Source organism: Scyliorhinus torazame, unplaced genomic scaffold (assembly GCF_047496885.1).
Source record: "Scyliorhinus torazame isolate Kashiwa2021f unplaced genomic scaffold, sScyTor2.1 scaffold_572, whole genome shotgun sequence".
In the NCBI taxonomy this organism is placed as follows: domain Eukaryota; kingdom Metazoa; phylum Chordata; class Chondrichthyes; order Carcharhiniformes; family Scyliorhinidae; genus Scyliorhinus; species Scyliorhinus torazame.
In genome coordinates, this window is record NW_027308299.1 from 102,970 (window position 1) to 126,520 (window position 23,551).

The following is a 23,551-nucleotide window of genomic DNA, read 5'->3' on the forward strand; positions in this document are numbered from 1 at the left end:
GCGGTAGTGAGGAGGATGGCAATCTTTGTCTCGTCCGAGGTGCCCTGTTTTTCATTGGCTTGCATGAAGAGTTCGAAGCGCTGCTTGAAGAGCTTACAATTTGTGCCCAGGTTCCCAGCGACTTGCAACGGCTGCGGTTTGTTGCGGGTGTCCATTCCTCAGGATGGCAGATTTGCCGGTAGGTATCGATTCATGCCTGGTATCATGAGGTGTTGGGTGCTCTGAGGTACAAACGAACCAACACGGTTGGGATTGGTACAACGCAGTTTTATTCCATCTAACTATTTATACATCAGACTTGGTACTCAGCACGTTGTGAATGTGTGAGTGTCTTGCTATGAGGTCCTGGCCCTGTGCTGTCTCCAGATGGACTGCCCAGGAAGTGTCGTGTTTCTTGTCTTATACTGTGTCTGCTCTTGTCTGTGATTGGCTGTTGTGTTATGTGTGCTAATTGGTCCGTTGGTCTGTCTATCATTATGTATGTGTTATGATGTATGTTTGAATATCATGACACCCACCAGGGGAGAAAGCACATGATGTTGAGTTAGTCTTCAAGGCACAAGTTCTAATGTTTCAATTGTCCACAGTTTTGATGAGGGCAAAGAGTTCTTTCTGTTGCCACCTGCTTGATGGTAAGATGGTACAGGCTGCTTACCTGGAGCTCCTGTTTTCTTTGGATCAAACAGTGACTGACTTTAACTTCCAACAGCTTGTTAATTAAAAGGCAGTCAGACTGCTCAAATTTTGGCCACGCAACTTTGCTTTCAGGTTGTTAAACAAGGCCCCTGATTAAAAGCCATTTGTGTGTTGGAAGAGGTAATGCTTAGGCCATTAGCACCAGATTGGATACTAGGAGTCCAGCGGATGGAGATATATATGCCTCACAACGCCAGAGACCCGGGTTCAATTCCAGCCTTGAGTAACTGTCAGTGTGGAGTATGCAATTTCTCCCCCTGTCTGTGTGGCTTTCCTCCAGGTGCTCTGGTTTCCTCCACAGTCCAAAGATGTGCGGATTAGGTGGATTGGCCCTGCTAAATTGCCCCATAGTGTTGAAAAGATGTGTATGTTAGGGAGGTTACGGGGATAGAGTAGGGGAATGGGCCTAGGTAGGCTGCGTTTCAGAGGGACAGTGCAGACCATGGGTCAAATGGCTATATATTTTCCTTCCCATCTTGACTGGGGCACTCCTCTTTTAAACTTAAATAAGGGGCATGAAAGCTGAGCTAGCTAAAGTAACCTGGGATATTAGACTGGGGGATAGATCAAGAGAGAAGCAGGTCAGACTTTTGAAGAGATAATTCAGAATATGTACATTCTTACTCTGAAGATAAATTCTAAGGGAGGACTTACCATCTGTACTGAACTAAAGAAGTTAATGAAAGCATCAAACTTAAGGACAAAAGCAAATAACTGTGTGAAGATGGTAGGTCAGATGATTGGTCAGAATATAAAAGATAGCAGAGAATGACTAAAAGATTAATCAAGAGAAAGGAATTAGAGTATGAGGAGAAGCTAGCTAAAAACAGATAGCAAGAGTTTCTACAGATATTTAAAAAGGAAATGAATAAATAAAGTGAGTGTTGATCTTCAAGAGAGTGAGAATGGGATGTTAATAATGTACAATAGGGAATTGGCAGATGAAATGAACAAATATTTTGCTTCTGTCTTCACTATGGAAGATATAAAAAAACATTCTAGTAATAGCTGGAAATCAGGAGATGGAAGGGAGAGAGGAACCTGGGGAAATTAGTCATTCGGGAAGCGGTACTGAGCAAATTGATGGCGCTGTCAGCTGACAAGTCTCCAGGTCCTGATGTACTTTATCCCAGGGTCATAAAAGAGATGGCTAATGAGGTAGTAGACTCATTGGTGCTAATTTTCCAGACTTCACTACATTCTGGAAAGGTCCATCAGACTGGAAAGTAGCAAATATAAGAAGGGAGGGAAGCAGAAAACAAGAAACTATCGGCCAGTTATCTTGACATCTGTTGTGGGGGAGGTTTTAAAATCGATCATAGCAGGGCAGAATGAAAACCTCAAGGTAATCAGAAAGAGTCAGCATGGGTTTGTGAAAGGGAAACCCTGGTTAATGAATTTATTGGAGTTCTTTGAATGAGTGACATTCGCTGTGGATAAAGGCAAACCTGTGGGCGTACTATACTTGGAATTTCAGAAGGTATTTGATAAGGTGCAAGATCAAAGGTTATTGTGGAAATTAAAAGCTCATGGTGTAGGGGGTAACATATTAGCATAGATAGAAGATTGGCTGGCTAGAAGAAAACAGAGAGTATGCATAAATGGGTCTTTTGCAGATTGGCAGGATGTGGGAAGTGGAGATCCACAGGGTTCTGTGCTGGGACCTCAACGTTTTATTGTTTATAAAGGCATGACAGCTAAATTTGCAGATGACACAAAGTTAAGTAGGAAAGTATGTTGTGAAGAGGACATATGGAGGTTGCAGACGGATATAGCTATGTTGAGTGGGCAAAAATCTGGCAGGTGGAGTAAAATGTGGGAAAATAGAAGTCGCTTACTTGGCAAGAAGAATAGAAAAAGGAATCTTAAATGAAGAACGACTGCCAAATTTGGAGGTGCAGAGGGATCTAGGTTTTCCGGTGCATGAATTTCAAAAATGTATATATGCAGGTTATATGCCCATCACTGCTCTATAGTGAAGACCGATGCAAAATACCTGTTCATCTTCCATCTCCTAATTTTCCATTAGTAATTCCCCAGATTTGCTTTCCATCCCTACACGAAAAAGTTGACAATTTCTGCTCTCGTATGTATTCAATGCTCTCGATTACAACTTGGAATGATATTTGATAGTGCGCTCAAGGCTATCCCAGAGCACTCAAAGCTATCAAATACGCTCAGCAACCTGCATTGAAAAATACAAGGAAATTAGTTAATTAAATAATAGCTGATTTATTCAGTTTTTCATTTAGGCTAAAAATATTGTTCCGCTATACAGTAGATGCATTGGAGCACCACTTGATCACCATCAAATCTTAATTCATTTTCATCGGGGACTTTACTTACTTTCCATCTCCCTACTCCCCAACTTACCTCCCACCAGACCACCTGTTTTTCCCTTGCCCCGTCCACACCACCCCTATACTTCCTCCACATTTGCCCACGACACTCCCTAACACTCGAACCCCCACTCCGTCAACACTCACCCCTCACTCATTCCCTCGTTCTTTCCACACACCCCCTTCGCTCCCTCCACACTCGCCTGCTCCCTCCCTCCACCACCTCCACCCCTTCACACTCACTCACCACACTCGCTCCCTCCATGTGGAAGAGAGGGTTGGAATGGGGAATGAAGGGGGTAGAAAAGGGGGTAGGGATGAAAGAAAGGGAGGGAATAAGAGAACTCTGGGGAGGGGAATAAAGGATGTGGTGGGAGGTTGGGTGGGAGTATGTGTGGGGCGGAGGGGGGGTGACCCTACACACACCACACATAATCAGCTGGGACTTGGGAACAATTTGGCTACATATGGTCATATTTTGTTGTGATCATTGCAGGATGTCAATTGATGACAGTGATGTCAGTTGGTAACTATCAATTGATATCGCAAGTGTGGTTCTGTGAAAAGGATGACTAAATGGGCCGTTCTGAGTGACAATGAAATAAAAAGATAGCCAGATGATTGTTTGTGAGTGTAAATGACACCAAATGATGACAAAATGATAGAATTTTATAACAACTGATGTCAAATCATGGCACAAAAATTGCCATTGAATGAAAACTGTTGAATGTAAATTATTTCAAATGATATGAAAGCATTTGGTAGGGAAGGACCAGGTCTCACTTTGTTAACTCTTTTCTTATTTAAATATCTATAGAAATATCTGACTGTATATTTCTAGCTAACCTCTCACACCCGACCTTTTCGCTCCTTATTAATTTTTTTTTGTCATTCATTGATATTCTCTATATTCTGTCCTATCTTCTAACTTGCCACTTGCCTTTGCACGGTTATATGCTTTTTCTTTAAATTTGATACTGTCTAACTTTTTAGTTAATCATGGATGGTTGGAACTTTTCTTTCTTGTTTGAATGTGTCTATTCTGTGTATTCTGACATATCCCCTTAAACATCTGCCACTGCGTCTCTATTGAAACCCCACTGAATGTAAAATTTGAGGTGATTTTTTTCTGAAAGAAAATGAACAATTGCATGTTCATAGAATCCCTACAATGTAGAAGGAAGCTTTTTGGCCCATCAGGTCTGCACCGATCTTCCGAAAGAGCACCCCACCTAGGTTCATTCCCCCGCCCTATCACCACACTCCTTAACCTAACCTATAAATCCCTGGACCCTTAAGGGACAATTTAGCAGGGACAATCCACCTAATCCACACATCTTTGGACTGTGGGAGGAAACCAGAGCATATGGAGGGATCCCACGCAGACACAGAGGGAAGGTGCAAACTCCACACAGTCACCCAAGGCCGGAATCGAACCCCGACCCCATGCGCTGTGAGGCAGCAGTGCTAACCACTGTGCCACCATGTTGCACACCTTGTCCTCTTGAATCCTTTGCGCTTATCCTTTAAATCAGGCCTACTTTGCTTTAATTCAGAGGTCTGTGACCATCATTTCGGTAGGCAGAGAGGCATTGATTTTTACCTAAAATGTAACAAATTTATATCACTAAATTCATTGAACATGAAATGGAATTAATACTAAATATTGAATCTGCAGAGAAGAAAATCAGAAAGAGTTCCAAAATCTTGCAATAACACCCTGCTGGCTCAGACTATGTTTAATGTCATGTCAGGTAGCACCTTTGTTTATTTCTGTGCAAGGGCTGTCTTTACAATGGCAAAATTACATTTATTGCTTGTCATAATATACATCAGTACATTATGGTGCAATCACATACACACACTGATGGACATGCAGTAGGACCAACCAGCATACATAACACCGCAGCCAATCACCACTGAGAGCACGAGCACTATAAAGACAGGGAACAGGAGAGTTCCCGCTCATTCTAGCAGCAGCCAGCTCAGAGCACAGAGCTCACAGCCTGCATCACAGACATTCACCATGTGCTGAGTGCCTCACCATAGCTGGTGATAGGAAAGGGTCCACAGTTAAGCTGGTATTGCTTATACCCACGTTTACAGTATGTTAGCATAGTTGAACAGTTAATAAAATAGCGTTACACCACTTCAGCATTGTTGGCTTGTTTGTGAACCAGAACACCCAACACGACAGACATTGCTCACCCCACTTACACTGAGGAAGTGACTGTGCCTCTATAATAGTGATAAGTATTTCAGAAATTTGACTCATTTCCAGAAGGATTCTTGTGTTCCAATGATTCATAGAATTTACAGTGCAGGAGACCATTTGTCCCATCGAGTCTACACCGGCCCTTGAAAGAGCACTCCATCTAAGCCCGAGCCTCCCCACGGGGAGAAAGTGCAAACTTCATCAGACAGTCACCTGAGGTTGGAATTGAACTCGGGTCCCTGGAGCAGTGAGAGAACAGTGCTAACCACTGTGCCGCTAATTTTCTTTGCGGTAGATGTTACAGGGCCTAGAGATTGTGTTGAAGTAAACTTGACCAGTTGGTGAAGCGCATTCTGTTGATGGTCCATATTGTAACCATATTGAGGCTGGTTTAGCACAGTGGGCTAAATAGCTGACTTGTAATGCAGAACAACGCCAGCAGCGCGGGTTCAATTCCCGTACAGGGCCTCCCTGAACAGGTGCCGGAATGTGGCGACTAGGGGATTTTCACAGTAACTTCATTGAAGCCTACTTGTGACAATAAGTGATTATTATTATTATATTATTATCATTGTAACCAAGGTACTCTAGTGGTGGAGGCGATGGATATTGAGTCGAGACTGAGATTGTGATTAGGCCTCTATAACACTAAAACTAGTCAGAGCTTGCATTGCGCCTACTCCATTTAGTTTTTCACACTTTTCAGGAGGTTCTTGAAAGAAGCACGGGACTCTTTGTATACTTAAGTTAATGCAATGCTGATTTTAAGCAACTGCCTGGTATTCCTAAATTACAGAAGACATTTTAAGAAGGACAAGGGGAGTCAACCCCAAGTAAAAATAACCAAGTTTTATTTAAAAACAATATATATATATATATATATATATATACACACTTCACGGTAGACCCTTACCGGGTTCCTACTTGGTCGGTGCCTTACAGACTCACCTTGTATACACTGGGTAATTGAGATACCCTGCCCCTAGTGGGAGAGCTTGTACTATGCAAGAGCATGGAGAAAACCAGCATTCCCACCCCATAGGTCCCATGCAGGATATTATATCCCCCCCTAAAGTTCAAAGACCCCCACGACGAGCGATGAGTTGGAGGAGGAACAGGCGGAGGACGTTGGAGTCTCTTCAGCTCCGGTAAGTCCTCATTGAGCTGATGAGCCAGATCAGTCGGTGTATACAGCGACGGTGAATGCCCTCTGCAACAGGAGCGACATGGTGGACAATTGTCAGGAGGCAACTGAACTACGGAGTCGGTCTCCGAGATCTCAGCGGTCCGGGCATCTCCATGTTGGTGTCGGAAGAGCATGCCAGCGTCGACAGAGACTGGAGTCGCCACAGCAGGCTGGTTCGGCAATGGAGCCAGAGGATCCAGGGCAGGCTTCTTTCGAGGCATTTTCGAGGAAGCAGTCTCCGTGAGTGAATGTGATCCAGGTGTCATTTCATTAATTTCCCCCGGACCTGAACTAGGTCAGAGACTGATTCCATTTGACGGATGGCAATCCCAGAGAGCCAGCGAGCACCATCATTGAAGTTACGAACGAACACTGCGTCGTCACATGTGAAGCGGCGAAATGGTCAATGTCAAACTGGGCAACGCCCTTAGAAAATCTTGGTTGCAACACACCTTTGTGCTGATGTCCAGTAAAATTAAATTCAGTCATGTACGAAACCTGCGACCCATTAACATCTCAGCGGGTCTACCCCAGTTGCTGCGTGTGGCGTAGTCCTATATGAGAATAAAAATCTTGCCAGTCTTGTGTCCACCTAGCCGGATGTCTGTTTCTTGAGCCCCCATTTATTATCTGCATGGCCCTTTCTGCTAAACTATTCAATGCCAGATGGTATGGGACGTGTGGACATGATGAATCCCATTGCTCTTCACAAAAACGACAAACTCTTCACTCGTGAAAGAAGCCCCTTATCGGTCGCGAGTACCTCTGGGATTCGGTGGATGGAAAAAGAAATGCGCAATCGTTCGATGGCCACCCGGGAGATGATCGATGCTAATCTGTGGACCTCCAACCACTTTGAGTGGGCGTCCACCAGGACGAGAAACATCAAACCCAAGAAGGGACTGGCAAAATCGGTGTGCACGCAGGCCCAAGTGTGCCTTGGCCACTCCAAAGGATGTAGGGGTGCCGCGAGGAACCTCCGGTGCTCTTGACAGATGGGGCACTGCTGGGACACATTGCGATATCCGTGTCCAAACCCGGCCTTTAGCTTCTCACCAGCATCTTCATTTTAGACACTCCGGGATGTCCATTGTGAAAGGTCTTCAGCACGACAGCTTGTCCCTTCGCCGGGACAGCAACCATGGTGCCCCACAGGAGAATACCGTCATCCACAGTCAACTCCGGCAATTCTGAGGAGAAAGCCTTCAACTCCCCTGATAGCTGCCGATGCTGCCCACCATATAGCACCAGAGGCGGTGATGTAGTGGTATTGTCACTGGATTAGTAAACCAGAGACCCAGAGTAATGTTCTGGGGACCCAGGTTCAAACCTTGCCACTGCAGATGGTGAAACATGAATTCAATGAAATGTGGATTTAAAATCTAATGATAATGTCGTAAAAAACAATTTGGTTCACTAATGTCCTTTAGGGAAAGAAATCTGTCGTCCTTACCTGGTCTGGCCAACATGTGACTCCAGACCCACAGCAATGTGGTTTGACTCTCAACTGCCCCCTCAAGGGCAATTAGGGTTGGGCAATAAATGCTGGCATGGCCTGCGACACCCACGTCCCATGAGCGAATAAAAAAAAAAAAAGATGATGCACCTTGGCTAGTACAGGGTTGTTTGTGCCCAGTCATGGAGTCCATAAAATTTAGGACCGCAATACATTTGGCCGCCATAGGGAGACTTCACGGATTTGATCTGCAGGAAAAGACGGCTCAACGCATCAGCATGCATTGTCTGGGTCTCTGGGTGGCAAGCAGCCAATAACACAGCCCAACTCTGAAACCTTGCAGACGCTGTTGGCGTGAACGCCTTATCTTCACAGAATAGGCCTAGCAATGGCTTGTGTTCGGTGAAGATAAAAAAAATGACGTCCATAGAAGTATTGATGAAATCACTTGACACCAAATCCGACCGCCGGGCATTCTTTCCCGATCTGGGCATATTTTCTTTTGGCCGCAGCCTGCGCCTGGGAGGCAAAAGTGATCGAACAGTCATGGCTGACGTCCATTCGATGGGACAAAACTGCCCCAATGCCATACGATGAAGCATCGCACGTGATAAACAATGGTTTTGAGGAGTCAAAATGTGCCAACACACCTGAAGAAGACAACACCACTTCACCTTGTTACCCTGAACCATGCCCCAAGCCCAAGGCTGACGTTTTTTCAAAAGCAAGTGGAGGGGGCGAGGGTGGTAGCCAAATTCAGAATAAAGCACCCATAATAACTCACGAATCCAAGAAAAGAGCGAAGTTGCATGGTGTCTCTTTGAGCAGGGGCTATTTTGATCACCCATACCTTCTTGGTGACTGCATGTAGGCTATCTCGGTCCACCCGATATCCCAAATACCACTTCTTCTTTTGCGTGAAACACGCACTTTGTGCAGCGCAGGCGGACCCCGTATTCGGAAAGCCGCTTCAGCACCACTTTGAGGTTCTACAAATGTTCTTGTTCCATGGCCCCTGTGGTCCAAGTGAACAACAACAAGCGATAATCCACGCAGGATGTTCTCCATGATGCACTGAAAGACTGCGCTCGTCGAAGAGACTCCAAATGGAAGCTTGGGTGTACTCAGAGCCCCTTCTGCGTATTAATTGTGACGTACTTCCGTGTGGATTCATCGAGCTCCAGCTATAGATCAGCGTTACTCATGTCCAGTTTTGTGAATGTACAGCCACTGGCCAAATCTTCAATGTGAGGTGAAGGGTAACAGTCTAAGCTTGAAGCCGTGTTCACTGTCGATTTATAGTCTCCGCAGAGGTGGACTGTCATATACGGCATCATGACTGGGACCACAAGCGCCGCCCAATCGGTTCCATTTCAACCTTCTCCACTATAACAGAGGGAACCAGGTGGGCTTAAGAATACCAGAGTCTGGGCTTCCGTATCCACCTGGATTTTAGCCATGGCCTCTTAAATGGTACCCAAACTAGGATGGCAAACTTCTTGGAATTTGCTCAGTACCATCCACAAACCGCCAGATTCCACTTTAAGGATATGCTGCCAATCCAACTGCAGCTGGTGTAACCAATCGCGGCCCTACAGGCTAGGGCCATTTCCATGCACAACAATGAGGGGAGGGCACGACTGGTGCCCATAAACCACTGGAGCAAGGGTGGACTCCACAATATTCAGCTGCTCCCCTGTATTAGGCCAAACGATCCACTGTGTCAACCAAAGTTAAAGCATGCACTCCTTGTTTGATAAGATCAAAAGTGCATGCGCCACCACAGAAACGCCCGTTCCCATATCGAGCTCCATTTGGGCATATGACCATTTACCTATATCGGAACGCGATTAGGGGCCACACACAGGCCAATATCAAACAGTTCAGCTGCATCTCTGCCTCATTCTCTGCCACTTCTGGGTCATCCAAATGCAAGGCCTCAATGCCAGGCTGATGCCTACCTCAACCGGGGTGCCTGAAGCTCTGGCCTTCCTGCTGCTAGCTGGTACACCTAGACCGCCGTCTACCACACAAGCTGGAATCGTCTGAGTCTGGGGACGTCGCAGCGGCTGGTTCTTTGCCCAGAAACAGAGTCACAGCGGCATTTGATCTGGGTCGTGGGGATACACGTGAGGGGTGATGCCCCAAAGCAGTCAGCTCCATCTCTTGGATGGGTGTGCCGTGCTTTCTTGGGACAGGGAGTTAGGGAGACTTCACCCAAAAGCTTTTTCTGAGTTTCCATATTATTGATACCGCAGACCAAGCGATTGCGAAACATATTGGATAAAACAGTTCCATACTCGCAAAGCTCTTCCATAGCCGAGACACATACTCGATGACGGACACACTGGTGGTCCTCTCCGTCGTATTAAACCGATATCTTTGAACGATTATCGATGGGGTTGGGTTAAAGTGTTGCAAAAGCATCAGGGGCTGTTTAGCACAGGGCTAAATCCCTGGTTTTGAAAGCAGACCAAGGCAGGCCAGCAGCACGGTTCAATTCCCGTAACAGCCTCCCCGAACAGGTGCCGGCATGTGGCGACTAGGGGCTTTTCACAGTAACTTCATTGAAGCCTACTTGTGACAATAAGCGATTTTCATTTTCATTTCATTTCATTTCATGAGCTGATCGAATATTTGTGTATCTGGTGTCTGTGGGTACGAGAGACTCCAGATCACCCCGAACGTTTGCAGGCCACAGTATGACTGTCTGGCGCTCATTCTTTGTGACATTGTTGACCTGGTAGAAATGACGCATTTGTTCAGTATATTGGTTCTAGTCTTGCAACACTAGCGTCAAATGCATCTCACCGCCCAAACAAAGGCATGGCGAATCAAAGAAATCCAAACCTGGGTCCAGAAAATCAGGGAGGTGGCTCAGTTGAGTAGGTCGCAGCGTTGACAGCAAACCAGTTTACTCCTCGTCGCCAGTTTAGTAAGGACACGGGGAATCCACATCGAGTAAAATTAAGAACAAAGCTTTATTCACAAACGATATGTACATACTCTTCCTGGTAGACCCCCTGCTGGGTTCCTGCTTGGTCGGTGCCTTACTGGCCGACCTTACATACACTGGGTAATTAAGGTACCCCACCCCTAGCGGGGGAGCTCGTACTCAGCAAGGAGCATGGGGATGGCCAGCATTCCCACCCCATAGGTCGCGTGCGGGATATTGCAGAAATATAATCGTTGCCATGCCACCAGCACAGCGTATTTGCATGATCTCATACCAGAAAATTCTTAACATTGCACCTGTTCTGCACCCAAAAACCCCAGGCAGAAGCATACTGATTTTTAACCCAGTGTCCATAAGTAACCTCTGCTGTATGTGGCCTATGCTAAGTGCCAAAACATTAGATCATGACCTCCATGTAAACTAAGTTTGATGCCCTGGTCTAATACTTCATAGACACCATTATCACCTGTTGATTGAACTGCTAAATTCTAAAAGGTGTTCTATACGGTCTGCAGTGATTGCATTACAAACAGAGAAGAGAGAGGACAGAAAACAACCATGATTTTAGACTGATATGACAAACTTTTCAAAGTCAACTGAGCATACAAAATAATATTTCAGGTTGGCAGATAAAGGAGTTAATGGAGAAAGCAAATTAACTGTACCTACACCTTGGGGATGCAGCGATTCAAGAAGGTAACTCACCGCCACCTTCTGAAAGGCAACTAGGGATGGGCAATAAATGCTGGCCTAACCAGTGATGCCCACATCCCATGAAATGAATTTTAAAAAGTTAGAAAAATTATCAATTTTGTCTAAACACTTAATTTCTTATTGCGTATATTTGCAATATTTATCTGCATATGTTTATTTCTGTTTTCTTTTCAATATCTGCAGCTGAAAAGTTTGCCTGGGCCTTGTCAGCGAGCAGATGAACTGAAATACACTATGACTCGGGTCGCAGTTGATGGAGCAGATCTTTTTGTTGTAGAACATGGTTGTGCAGCCAGTATAAAGGTAATCGTTTTCATTTGATTTTCATTCAAACCAAAGAGAAATACATGCTGGTATATGAAATTGAAATGAGAAACAAAAATACAATTACAAATATGATTAGTTGGGCTGAAAGCATTTGGAGCTCAGGTGGCACACCAGTAGGTACCTGGCTGTCACAGCTGGTGAAGGTGGTGTATTTGAATATCAGATGAGGCTAATTGCACAATATTAAAGCATATCCAACTTTACCAGTATACATTTAAAATGGAAATTGGCAATTCTCAGTATCACCAGGGTGGTGTTGATATCTAATTTTTTTTTTTGCATGGAGAATCTGACATAGGGACACGTATTTCAAAATGGATTGTCACACACCAATCAGCATTCTTATTATATAATGGATTATTATTAAGTGATTAATTCTCTGACAGTCTGGTTTATTTTCTTTCCTTGTTTTTGTATCTTCTCATCACCCGTCATCCCTGACTGGTTGTGGGGGTTACTTGGCTCTGCTTTTGATTTTCTGCCATCAACTTTTAGTAGCTGTATGACCCGCTTCTCATTGTCACTGCTCCAAACTATTTGTTTGTCATTTAAAAATATCTTTCTGGCAAAGCTGTGATCATAGAAATGAAATGAATGCAAAATTCTGGTTTTGCACCAATGATACATGGAATTGAGATTTTTTACTGTGACCCTGTAACTAGTATTACAAGTGCCCAGGGGCTTTTGGTTTTCTCATAAAAGCTGCAGAGGACACATTTGACAAATGTTGAGACTTCTAAATGTTGAAAAGAAATGCTCACGGAGCGTATTTATTTAGATGCGCTGCAGATATAACAGAATAAATCATTTTGTAATGTTTATTCATGATAATTTGATCTGGTTCTTGAACAGATGGCTTTAGTTTCTAACTAAGTTTATTTTCCAGATAGGGGCCATTCGCATTGCAGCTTGTAACCTTCATAACCAAGCAGTTGGAGAAGGAGTAAGTGCTGTCATACAAGATGTTCAGCTGAGGCAATATATTGAACAATTTGAAAACTGTAGGCTTGGAATTCAACCCACCGTGCTCCGTCGATCATGTTGGCTAGAAGCTGGTTCAGTTAATTTTGGATTAATCACAGCAGATGTCGCTTTGGCTGCAGACCATCCTGCAAAACATGAAGTGCAAAGGCAATTCTTGGAAGCTCATGACAACCGAACTAAAAGGTACTAAATACCTGTTTTTGTAAGTAGATGATATGGGCTCATAACCTCCTGGCTCCCCAGCAATGCATTTAGGGGATGCGCTGGGGGAGTCCTCTGGGGAGGTCCCATGAATGGGTTTGGAATCCTAGCCAAGGTAAGTCTGTTGAGACTGGCAGTCCACCGGAGATTGCCACACTGGGAAAGTTAAGGTTCATGATCATCTTCTGTTCCAGACAGTGAAATAAATCCCAATACAATTATGGCTTGATTATATTAAAATGTTCCATCTTATCTAATTATCTTATTGCACCAAATGGAGCAACTAGCTGTAATTATCTGGCGCAATATCCTGCCAAGAACAAAAAAGGAAATTGTAAATTTGCTGTTCTTTAAAGGGAAAGCACAGTTAAAATGTGCTCTCAGTCAAGATTTTAAAAAAATATTTTTTTTTCCAATTAAGAGGCAATTTAGCTTGGACAATCCACCTACCGTGCACATCTTTGGGTTGTGTGGTGAGACCATGCAGTCACGGGGAGCATGTGAAAACTCCACATGGACAGTGACCTGGGGCCGGGATCAAACCTGAGTCCTTGGCACCGTGAGACGGCAGTGTTAACCATTCCAAGTCGAGATTGAGATAATCCAGAAAGGAATCATGGAATATGATATTCCCATATCTGGATGAGTTCCTTAATCATAACACACTCCAAACTCTGCTCTTCTGTATAAAATATGAAGGTATCGATCTGCCTTATTGTTCCTAATCTAGTGTGTGAAATGCAATCAGTTCAAATAATTGACATCAGCAGCAATAAGAATATTGGTCTGGGTCAAACATTGTTTTAAACCAATTTAGTCAAAGAAAGAATAATTTCCTAGCTTATTACTCAACAGTATTCTTTATATGGAAACTTTTTATTTCCGGTTTCCAAAATGACTGACAATTATGGGCACGCAAAAGATATGGAATCCAGATGATAACTGGCTCTGATCAAGATGAAATAAGCTGCACAATTCCATATTGTTATGAACTTTGCACCAAGTGAATGCCTATGTTGGACCTGCTGGCATGAGACATCATGGGAGTATGAAGTCAATGCTGAAAACTCTCAGGGCATCTCCCACTAAATTGGATATCACTGTGTGACCACTTCTTGTGGGCCTGCCCTGCATCTGGGATTGGAGTTAGCAAAGGATGACAAATACAGTCTACAAGCATGCTGAATAGCGGAAGCAGCTTGCATTAAACTGAGCTAACTGATTTCAGAACCAATGGAACATATCAGAGGTCTACAGTTCTACCACAACCAGTCTGTTGGACATTTAACTAACTGGAGGAGGAAGCTCCACAAACGTCCCCATCCTGCATAATGGCCGAGCCCAATACATGAGTTCAAGAATCTTCAGCCAAAAGTGCCAAGTAGCTGATCCATCTCGGCCTTTTTGATTCACTTACCATGATAGCAGGATATGCCTGAAGGCACTGTATATAGCAAAGTGATGGACTCTGACTACATTCTTGTTGTAATGCTGAAATGTTATCCAGAACTAACTACACACCTAGCCAAGCTGTTCGATTGCAATTAGAATTCTACCATCTATCTGACAGGGCAACATTTTCCAAATATGTTCTTTCTATAAAAAGCAGGACAAATCCAAAATAAAAACAGTGTGTTTCTAAAAGCTCAACATGCCACATTTCATTTGTGGAAAGAGAAGTGTTAACATTTTGAGTTCAATATGACTCTTTTTGGAACTTCCGATGAAGAGTCTCTGTCCACAGATGCAGCCAGATCTATGGAGCATTTCCAACGCTTTCTGTTTCTGTTTCAGACGTCCAACATCTACATTATTTTGCTTTTACTGCAGAAGAGATCTACCATGCGGATCTAGTGGCACTTGCGACACTAAAACTCACTAAAAATTTGAGTTAAAACTTCTCGGGTGCAAATAAGAACCCTTTATTGCCTCTATTTGATTACAATTGAGAATCACTTAAATCTTATTCTCTAATAAGTCTGGCTAGGACTTAAAGAGAAACAACTTGTACACAATTTAACTTACAAAATAATGCAGAACTGGTTTCTTGCTTACGGCAAAACAGCTTGCATTTACTTCAAGAATTAAGAGGGGAAAAGTGAAAGTATAGAGACAGCGAATAGTTTAGATCAAAGTATAGATGATTCATAAATAAAGATGGCCATACGGACCCTTACGGTTATACAAAATCATATCAGTCTTTCATCTATCTACACCTCTAAGTCATCCTAATTGGTTTGAGTTAGAATCAAGTGAGTTTGATTTGACGGTTAGCTGTCAATCTTCAATGTGCAACATGAGTTTTAAATGTTTCATGTTTGAATACTTGTGCATGTTATGGAATGCGATTCTGTGCTGTTAACGCGACCAGCTTAAACTGGTCTTTTGCTGACTTAGTTATTATCCACATTATGAACAATGGTGCCTTCATGTTACTATGGCGTTGCTATGGTGTTGCTATGTCCTTGATCTGATAAATGGTACAGCACAAGTATAGTGTCAAACTGTCTTGTAAATGTATTTGTTAGCTCAGGAGAAGTGCTGTTTTAATCTATAATGGAATTATGCTGTGTCATGCTGTTTTGTGTCTCTGTTCTGTTGAAGCTATATGTTTTGAAATGACCTGAGGTTATGAGTGTTGAAATCCTTAATTTAAAATGGGTATTTAAAACTAGGGCTTAATATTTACGCTAAATAGCTATCTTTTACATATCAGGTGTATTAGAAAATAGTTGGTTTCTACACTTTTTAGAACTTCCAATGAAGCGTCTCTCTCCACAGATGCAGCCAGATCTATGGAGCATTTCCCACGCTTTCTGTTTATGTTTCAGACGTCCAGCATCTACATTATTTTGCTTTTACTGCAGAACAAATTCAATCCAGCCAAACACTGTCCACAGACCTCTTCCTCTCAGCTATCATCAAAATGATGGAAAGTTTGGCGCAGTGCCCACAAGCAGCATTTACTTAGCAGTTTGGCGCAGTGCTCACAAGCAGCACTTACTCAGCAACAGTGTGTTCACTGATACTCATGGGTTCTACTAGGGCCATCAGCGCGCCTGACTTCCATCATAGCCTTGGTCCAAACTTGTTTAAAAGAAGTTGCTGTCCTTGAGATAAAGATAGCTGTTGACCAAGTGTGACACTACAGGATCTTAGTAAAATTGATGTCTGTGAGAATTATGGGATTGGATTGGATTGGATTGGATTGGATTTGTTCATTGTCACGTGTACCGAGATACAATGAAAAGTATTTTTCTGCGAGCAGCTCAACAGATCATTAAGTACATGGGAAGAAAAGGAAAGAAAAGAAAATACATAATAGGGCAACACAAGATATACAATGTAACTACATAAGCACTGGCATCGGATGAAGCATACAGGGTGTAGTGTTAATGAGGTCAGTCCATAAGAGGGTCATTTAGGAGTCTGGTGACAGTGGGGAAGAAGCTGATTTTGAATCTGTTCGTGTGTGTTCTCAGACTTCTGTATCTCCTGCCCGATGGAAGAAGTTGGAAGAGTGAGTAAGCCGGGTGGGAGGGATCTTTGATTATGCTTCCCGCTTTCTCCAGGCAGCGGGAGGTGTAGATGGAGTCAATGGTTGAGAGGCAGGTTCGTGTGATGGACTGGGCGGTGTTCACGACTCTCTGAAGTTTCTTACGGTCCTGGGCCGAGCAGTTGCCGTACCAGGCTGTGATGCAGCCAGATAGGATGCTTTCTATGGTGCATCTATAAAAGTTGGTTAGGGTTAATGTGGACATGCCAAATTTCCTTAGTTTCCTGAGGAAGTATAGGCGCTGTTGTGCTTTCTTGGTGGTAGCGTCGACGTGGGTGGACCAGGACCGATTTTTGGAGATGTGCACCCATAGGAATTTGAAACTGCTAACCATCTCCACCTTGGCCCTGTTGATGCTGACAGGGGTGTGTACAGTACTTTGCTTCCTGAAGTCAATGACCAGCTCTTTAGTTTTGCTGGCATTGAGGGAGAGGTTGTTGTTGCTACACCACTCCACTAGGTTCTCTATCTCCCTCCTGTATTCTGACTCGTCGTTATTCGAGATCCGGCCCACTATGGTCATATCGTCAGCAAACTTGTAGATGGAGTTGGAACCAAGTTTTGCCACGCAGTCGTGTGTGTACAGGGAGTAGAGTCGGGGGCTAAGTACGCAGCCTTGCGGGGCCCCGGTATTGAGGACTATTGTGGAGGAGGTGTTGTTGTTCATTCTTACTGATTGTGGTCTGTTGGTCAGAAAATCAAGAATCCAGTTGCAGAGTGGCGAGCCAAGTCCTAGGTTTTGGAGCTTTGATATGAGCTTGGCGGCGATTAAGGTGTTGAAGGCGGAGCTGTAGTTTATAAATAGGAGTCTGATGTAGGAGTCTTTGTTTTCGAGATGCTCTAGGGATGAGTGAAGGGCCAGGGAAATGGCGTCTTATCTGGACCGGTTGCAACAATACGCGAATTGCAGTGGATCAAGGCGTTTTGGGAGTATGGAGGTGATGCGCTTCATGACCAACCTCTCGAAGCACTTCATTATGACTGAAGTCAGGGCCACCGGACGGTAGTCATTGAGGCACGTTGCCTGGTTCTTCTTTGGTACCGGTATGATGGCGGTCTTCTTGAAGCAGGTGGAGACCTCGGAGTGGAGTAGGGACAGGTTAAAGATGTCTGCGAATACCTCTGCCAGCTGGTCAGCGCAGACTCCGAGTGCACGACCAGGGATCCCGTTCGGGCCAGTCGCCTTCCGAGGGTTCACTTTCAGGAAGGCCGATCTGACTTCGGAAGCTGTGATGGTGGGTATGGGTGAATTATGGGCTGCTGGGGCACTTGACAGCGGATTGTTGGTTACCTGCTTGAACCGAGCATAGAATGCATTGAGTTCATCGGGGAGGGGTGCGCTGCTGCCAGAGATACTGCTCGGCTTCGCTTAGTAGCCCGCTATGTTGTTTAGTCTTTGCCACAACCGCCGAGAGTCTGTGACTCTAGCTTGGTTTGATATTCCCTCTTGGCATCTCGGATGGCTTTGCGGAGGTCGTACCTGGATTTCTTTTTTGGTCAGGGTCATCTGCCTTGAACGCCTCAGATCTGTCCTTCAGTAGGGAGTCAATCTCGCGATTGAGCCATGGTTTCCGGTTGGGGAACGCACGTACTGCTTTCTTTGGCACGCAGTCGTCCACACATTTGCTGATGAAGTCTGTGACAGTGGTGGCATACTCATTTAAGTTGGTCGCTGAGTTCTTAAATATGGACCAGTCCACTGTCTCTAAGCAGTCACGTAAGAGCTCTTCTGTCTCCTCGGACCAGCACTGCACAACCTTCTTAGCTGGATTCTCCCGCTTGAATTTCTGCTTGTATGCCGGGAGAAGGAGCACCGTCTTATGGTCTGATTTCCCAAAGTGCGGTTGGGGAATGGAACGGTAGGCGCCCTTGATTTTTGAGTTGCAGTGGTCAAGAGTGTTGTTGCCTCTGGTGGGACAGGAGATGTGCTGGTGGAATTTTGGCAGTACACTCTTGAGGTTGGCCTTCTTGAAGTCTCCGGCCACGATGAACAAGGCCTCAGGGTGTTCTGTTTCGTAGTTGTTTATAACTGTGTACAGTTCGTCCAGCGCCTTCCTCACTTCTGCCTGGGGTATGATGTAGACCGCTGTGATAATGGCTGAAGTGAACTCACATGGCAGATAGTATGGGCGGCACTTCACGGTCAGGTATTCCAGGTCTGGGGAGCAGTAGGTCGCCAGGGTCGCCACATCCAAGCACCAGGAGGAGTTGATGAGGAGGCACACCCCTCCACCCTTCGCTTTGCCTGATGATGCCGTGCGGTCCGCCCGGTGAATTGAGAAGCCTTCAGGTTGTATGGCACAGTCCGGTGAGGCGGGGGTGAGCCATGTCTCTGTGAAACAGAGCACACAACTGTCTCTTACTTCCCTCTGAGAGGTAAGTCTGGCGTTAAGTTCATCCAGCTTGTTTTTGATCGCTTGGATGTTTGACAGGAGTATGCTGGGGAGAGGGGTCTTGAAACCGCGTTGCTTCAGTCTAACATGCAGACCGCCATGTTTCCCTCGCTTCCTCGGTCGGCGGCTGCTGCTGGATGATCCTGGGATCCGGTGGGAGACGTCAGCCCTTGTGGAAGATAGGTGGTTGTGTCTGGCGGGGTCCAGGGCGCTGGCGGGGACCAGGGCGCTGTTTATGTATCCGGGGTCACGTTGGGCCGGGTCTTGCCGTCGGGGGTCGGATCGGGAGTTCCGGGGACTGAGCCAGGCGATCCGGGGGCTGGCGTTGGTAGTTAGGCCGGGCTGGGAGCTCCGAGGTCCGGGTTGGCTCCAAATTTAGGGCGGGGCTTCCCTTCCGCTTTGGGCCCGATCTTCTTCCAGGTCGCAGAGGTCAGGTCAGGTCGGGTCAAAACGTCTCCAAGGGCCTCGGAGGATGTTCAACCCTGCAAGAGAAGATAAAAGAGAGAGGTTAGTAATAATGTTAGTTTTAGAATTAATTTTTAAAAGATTAGAACGAGTATAAGTTAAGTAAAAAGTGGATCTGTTGGGGAGAGCTCGCAGAGAGTCGCCTCGCTCCGGCGCCATCTTGTGCTATGGGCAAACACTTCTCTGCTGGAATTATATCCAGCACAAAGAAATATAGTTTTGGTCGCTGGAGCCAATCATCTTAGCTTCCCAATTTGTTTTCCAGAAGTGGAGTGACGGTGGCGGCAGATGGAGGGAGGGGGACACACATAAAATCCTGCCCATTACCTGTTTCTTTCTCCACAGATGCTGCCAGACCTGTTGAGTCTTTCGAGCATTTTCTGTTTATTTCAGATTTCCAGCATCGGTAATATTTTGTCTGCCCCTCCTACAGTTTAATCTTAGTGAAGAAAGTTTTAGTTTTCTCATCAAAGTGCTTCTTACACCACCCTAGAAGGATGGCAGGGAAAAATCTGGTTTGCAAAGGATTCGTGCAAAATCTCCAACTGAGAATATGTAAAAAAAAAATGGCAAAGAGTAGTTGAGCCATATGGACCAGGAAGGTCTTGGGTATTGTTCTGTTAATTGATCTCAGTCACTGAGTGAATAGTGATGTCACATTGCCTTGGGACTTGAGATGATGCAGTAAATCAGCTATGGTTGCTGCTACTTGTTATCTGATGGAAATGTGCACGTGGATGTCAGGTGAGGACAAGATCAGATACTGCAGGACTGCTTGAAATAGACTGCTTTCGCTGGGTGAAAATACTGGAATTCACTCCCTAACAGCACTTTGGGTGTATCTGCACTACATTGACTGCAGCAGTTCTAGAAGGCAGCTCACCACCACCTTCTCAATGGTACTTGGGGTTGGGAGATAAATGCTAGCCCAGCCAGCGCTGGACACACCCCAAGAACGAATTTTTAAAAAAGTAATCCCTCTGAGCAGGCAAGATCCTGGCAGAAATTGAAGGAAAGAGTAAATTAAATTAAAAGGCCAGTTGGTATTAAAAGGTCCTTGGTAATGTTGTGTTGGCTTTTGGAAAAGCTGTTAAAGAGAAGTAAATGTTAGTGTAGAAGGAATACAGCATGTGGTAAGAAGCAAAATGAACGCGCACATCCTTATTGTAATGTCCGTATTGCAGCAATGAGTTTAAAGATGCTTGTTTAGTTAATATTTAACACATTGCTCAGCTAGTGGTCGACACAGTCAAATGTGCTCATTTTCTCCCTGCATACATTTCACCATGGGTATTTTGAAGGTGAAAGCTGCACTTTACTTCATGTTGAACATCTAATGATTTGATTGTGGATTACTATTATGGTTTCTTTGACTTCAACTGACATTGTGCATTCTTTGATGCAGACTGTGGTTTCTCTGGCCAGATGATGATGTCAAAAATAAACGAGTCAAGAACAAGTGTGGCTGCCTTAGTGGTTGTAAGTTCTACGCAGGCATGGCCTCAGGACTAGACTTCTTCAAACTGGATGAAATTACTCCGTCCACTAGTTCTGCCTTCTCTACTGTAATCACAGAATCAGAAATGTTCTATGGGCAGTCACTGCTGCATCCAAATGAATGGATTATCACTAAGGATATTTCAAAGACTGCAGATGGTAACTTCTTACATAAAACTGAGATTTTAAAATGATTTCCAGTAATATTTGTTCAATTTGTCTTTCTCTTCAGTTCCCTTACTTTGTCTTCAATTAATGCAATTTAATATAACTTGTGCAGTACAATGCTTTATAACTGTTTGCATATTTGCATTTTACAAATTTTCATGATTTCTCAGAGGAGAGATTTTTATTTACCTTGTGATTTAAAGTTTAAATACCAGAAAATGGACACGTAATAGAAGAAATTAATCAGAAAATCTGAAATTAATCAGTAGGTAAGACAATTCCTGTGGAGGCGCAGAGTAAAAGAGTTGACATTTCAGGTTGACATCTTTCTGATGAAAACTTATCAACTTGAAAAGTTAACTGTTTCTTTCTCTCTGCAGATGCTGTCTGACTTACTATGTATTTCCAACATTTTCTGTTTTCATTTCAGATTTCCAATATCTGTAAATATTTTGCTTCCATTTTGGAAGAAACTATTTGTGTTGATAATACCTATATTCTGGTCATTTAGGTAAGCCAAATGGGACAAAAAGAAAAGAATGGGACTCTAGATCACTGGGAACTGATTCAGAGAAAAAGAACCAGTACCACAATTTGCAGGTCCCTTTACGATCTCACAGTTCAACATCCTCCTCTGAAGAAAACAGTAGTTCTACTTCTGCACTCCCTTTGTTGGCAAGTGAAAAAAACAGTCCTTCCTCCAATACCGATGACAGAACTCTACAGATGCATATTCCTGTTTCAAGTGCAAACACAGAGGAAACTATTGGAAAGTAAGTTATTTTAATTCTAAACAACAAGTCTCTCTGGATTACAGATTTGAATTTTCCAAGGCTGAAAAATTGTAAAGTACTGGACATTTGGGATACCATTGTGTTGTGCCATAAATAATGGAATACTGCTTCTGATATGGCAAGCTTCCCACGCCATCCTTGTCATCGGGTGGATAGGTATTAGACAGGATCTAAACTATCCTGCTTCATAAAGGCAAAGAAGAAAATTGTAAACATTGGGCCTTGTTGTTCACTTACTTCTTGATTATCGGCTGATTCCCAGCCTTTTTGGTCAGGGAATTGGTGAAAAAAGCAAACACAAGCATTTTGTGAATAACATGTGTTTTCTCTTTCTAGTGGTCCAATGGATGTTTCAGGAAGCACTCCAGTTTCTCCTAATAATCAAGACAGAACTCTAGTCCGTTCACCTTTGAAACGTCAAGCTTCTGTCTCTTCCACGCGGCTTGGGAGTACAAAAAGTTTATCAGCAGCCATTTTTGGTGAACGGCAGCCTGCAGCAATGGGTGTACAATTCACCAGCGAAGTGTCCCGCAGTGATGAGAATGTTTTGGATTCCCCTCGTCAGCGGAGGAGCTTTGGATCCTTCCCCTTTACTCCATCAGCAGATTCTAACACTTTCCATCAGTACAGATCGGTCGATTCCTCCATATCTGTGGCTGAAAGTGAGGCATACTTTTCAGCAGCTGAGGACTTTGATCCAGTCAGTAGTGATGAAGGTCCAGGAACCTACCCAGGAAGAAAGAAGAGGCGTCGTACACAAGCAGTTGACTATTGCAGGAGTACAATTTATTGTAGTGTAGAGGGACCATTAAATAACTCCATTAGTGGAGATAGCCAAGAGCTAAAAAACTATCCTATTCAAGCTCATGCCTCTCAGGCTTCTTTTGTATCAGCTCTTGAAGGAGATGAGTCAACTGGTCATATATACGCTGCCGAAGGAGAAAAGGCTGTAGATAGCAAACAGCTATCAAGTCAGCAGATTGTGATGTCTTGTTACCTAAATTACCTGACACAATTGCAGGTATCCAACTGGTCAGTAAAACAGCCAACAAACAAGAGAACATCAAAATCTTCACTACATCGTCCTTTGGACCTTGATACACCAACCAGTGAAGAGAACTCATCTTCATTTGACCAGCTTTCTGTACCCATGTTTAAGGTTGGCAGCCTTTTTATACTGTTAACCAAAATTCTCTCTGATCTGTTAAACTTCCACATACAGATAGGAATTGCTACTTTGTGTTGGGGAAATTAACATTTGAGAAATTGACACCCATGGTGAAATGAAGAATGATAACTGCTATTTAAATAGTTTAAAAAAGAAATGATTCCAGGGCACTTCACAGAGTCATAACATGAATAAAATAGATGCTGAGATAAAGCAATAGTCATAGGTTTTAAAAAGGACCATTAAAGGAAGAGAGAGGTGGAGTTGTTAGGAAGGGCATTAAGTGTGTGGGATCCAGGTTCTAGTAGTGAGCAGAAAGGGTGGGAGAACATGCAGACGGCAACAGTTAGTGGAATGGATGATTATTGGGGGCAGGGATGGTGCCATATTCTAGTGTTGCAGGACTGGAAGAGATACAACAATAAGGTGGGGTAAG

At 44.1% G+C, this 23,551-nt stretch overlaps 1 protein-coding gene across 1 annotated transcript in view; it reads left to right on the forward strand.

The window, feature by feature from the left end:
- The window catches only part of LOC140406495 (bridge-like lipid transfer protein family member 1), a gene marked incomplete at both ends in the record, with an annotated part of 125,024 nt that extends 101,918 nt beyond the window's left edge, over positions 1-23,106 (forward strand). Inside the window, 5 exons of the mRNA XM_072494519.1 lie at positions 11,746-11,865; positions 12,776-13,056; positions 20,894-21,144; positions 21,665-21,926; positions 22,284-23,106. Coding sequence (XP_072350620.1) covers positions 11,746-11,865; positions 12,776-13,056; positions 20,894-21,144; positions 21,665-21,926; positions 22,284-23,106 — 1,737 coding nt within the window. The remainder of the gene's footprint in view (positions 1-11,745; positions 11,866-12,775; positions 13,057-20,893; positions 21,145-21,664; positions 21,927-22,283) is intronic.
- Positions 23,107-23,551: the final 445 nt, after the last annotated feature.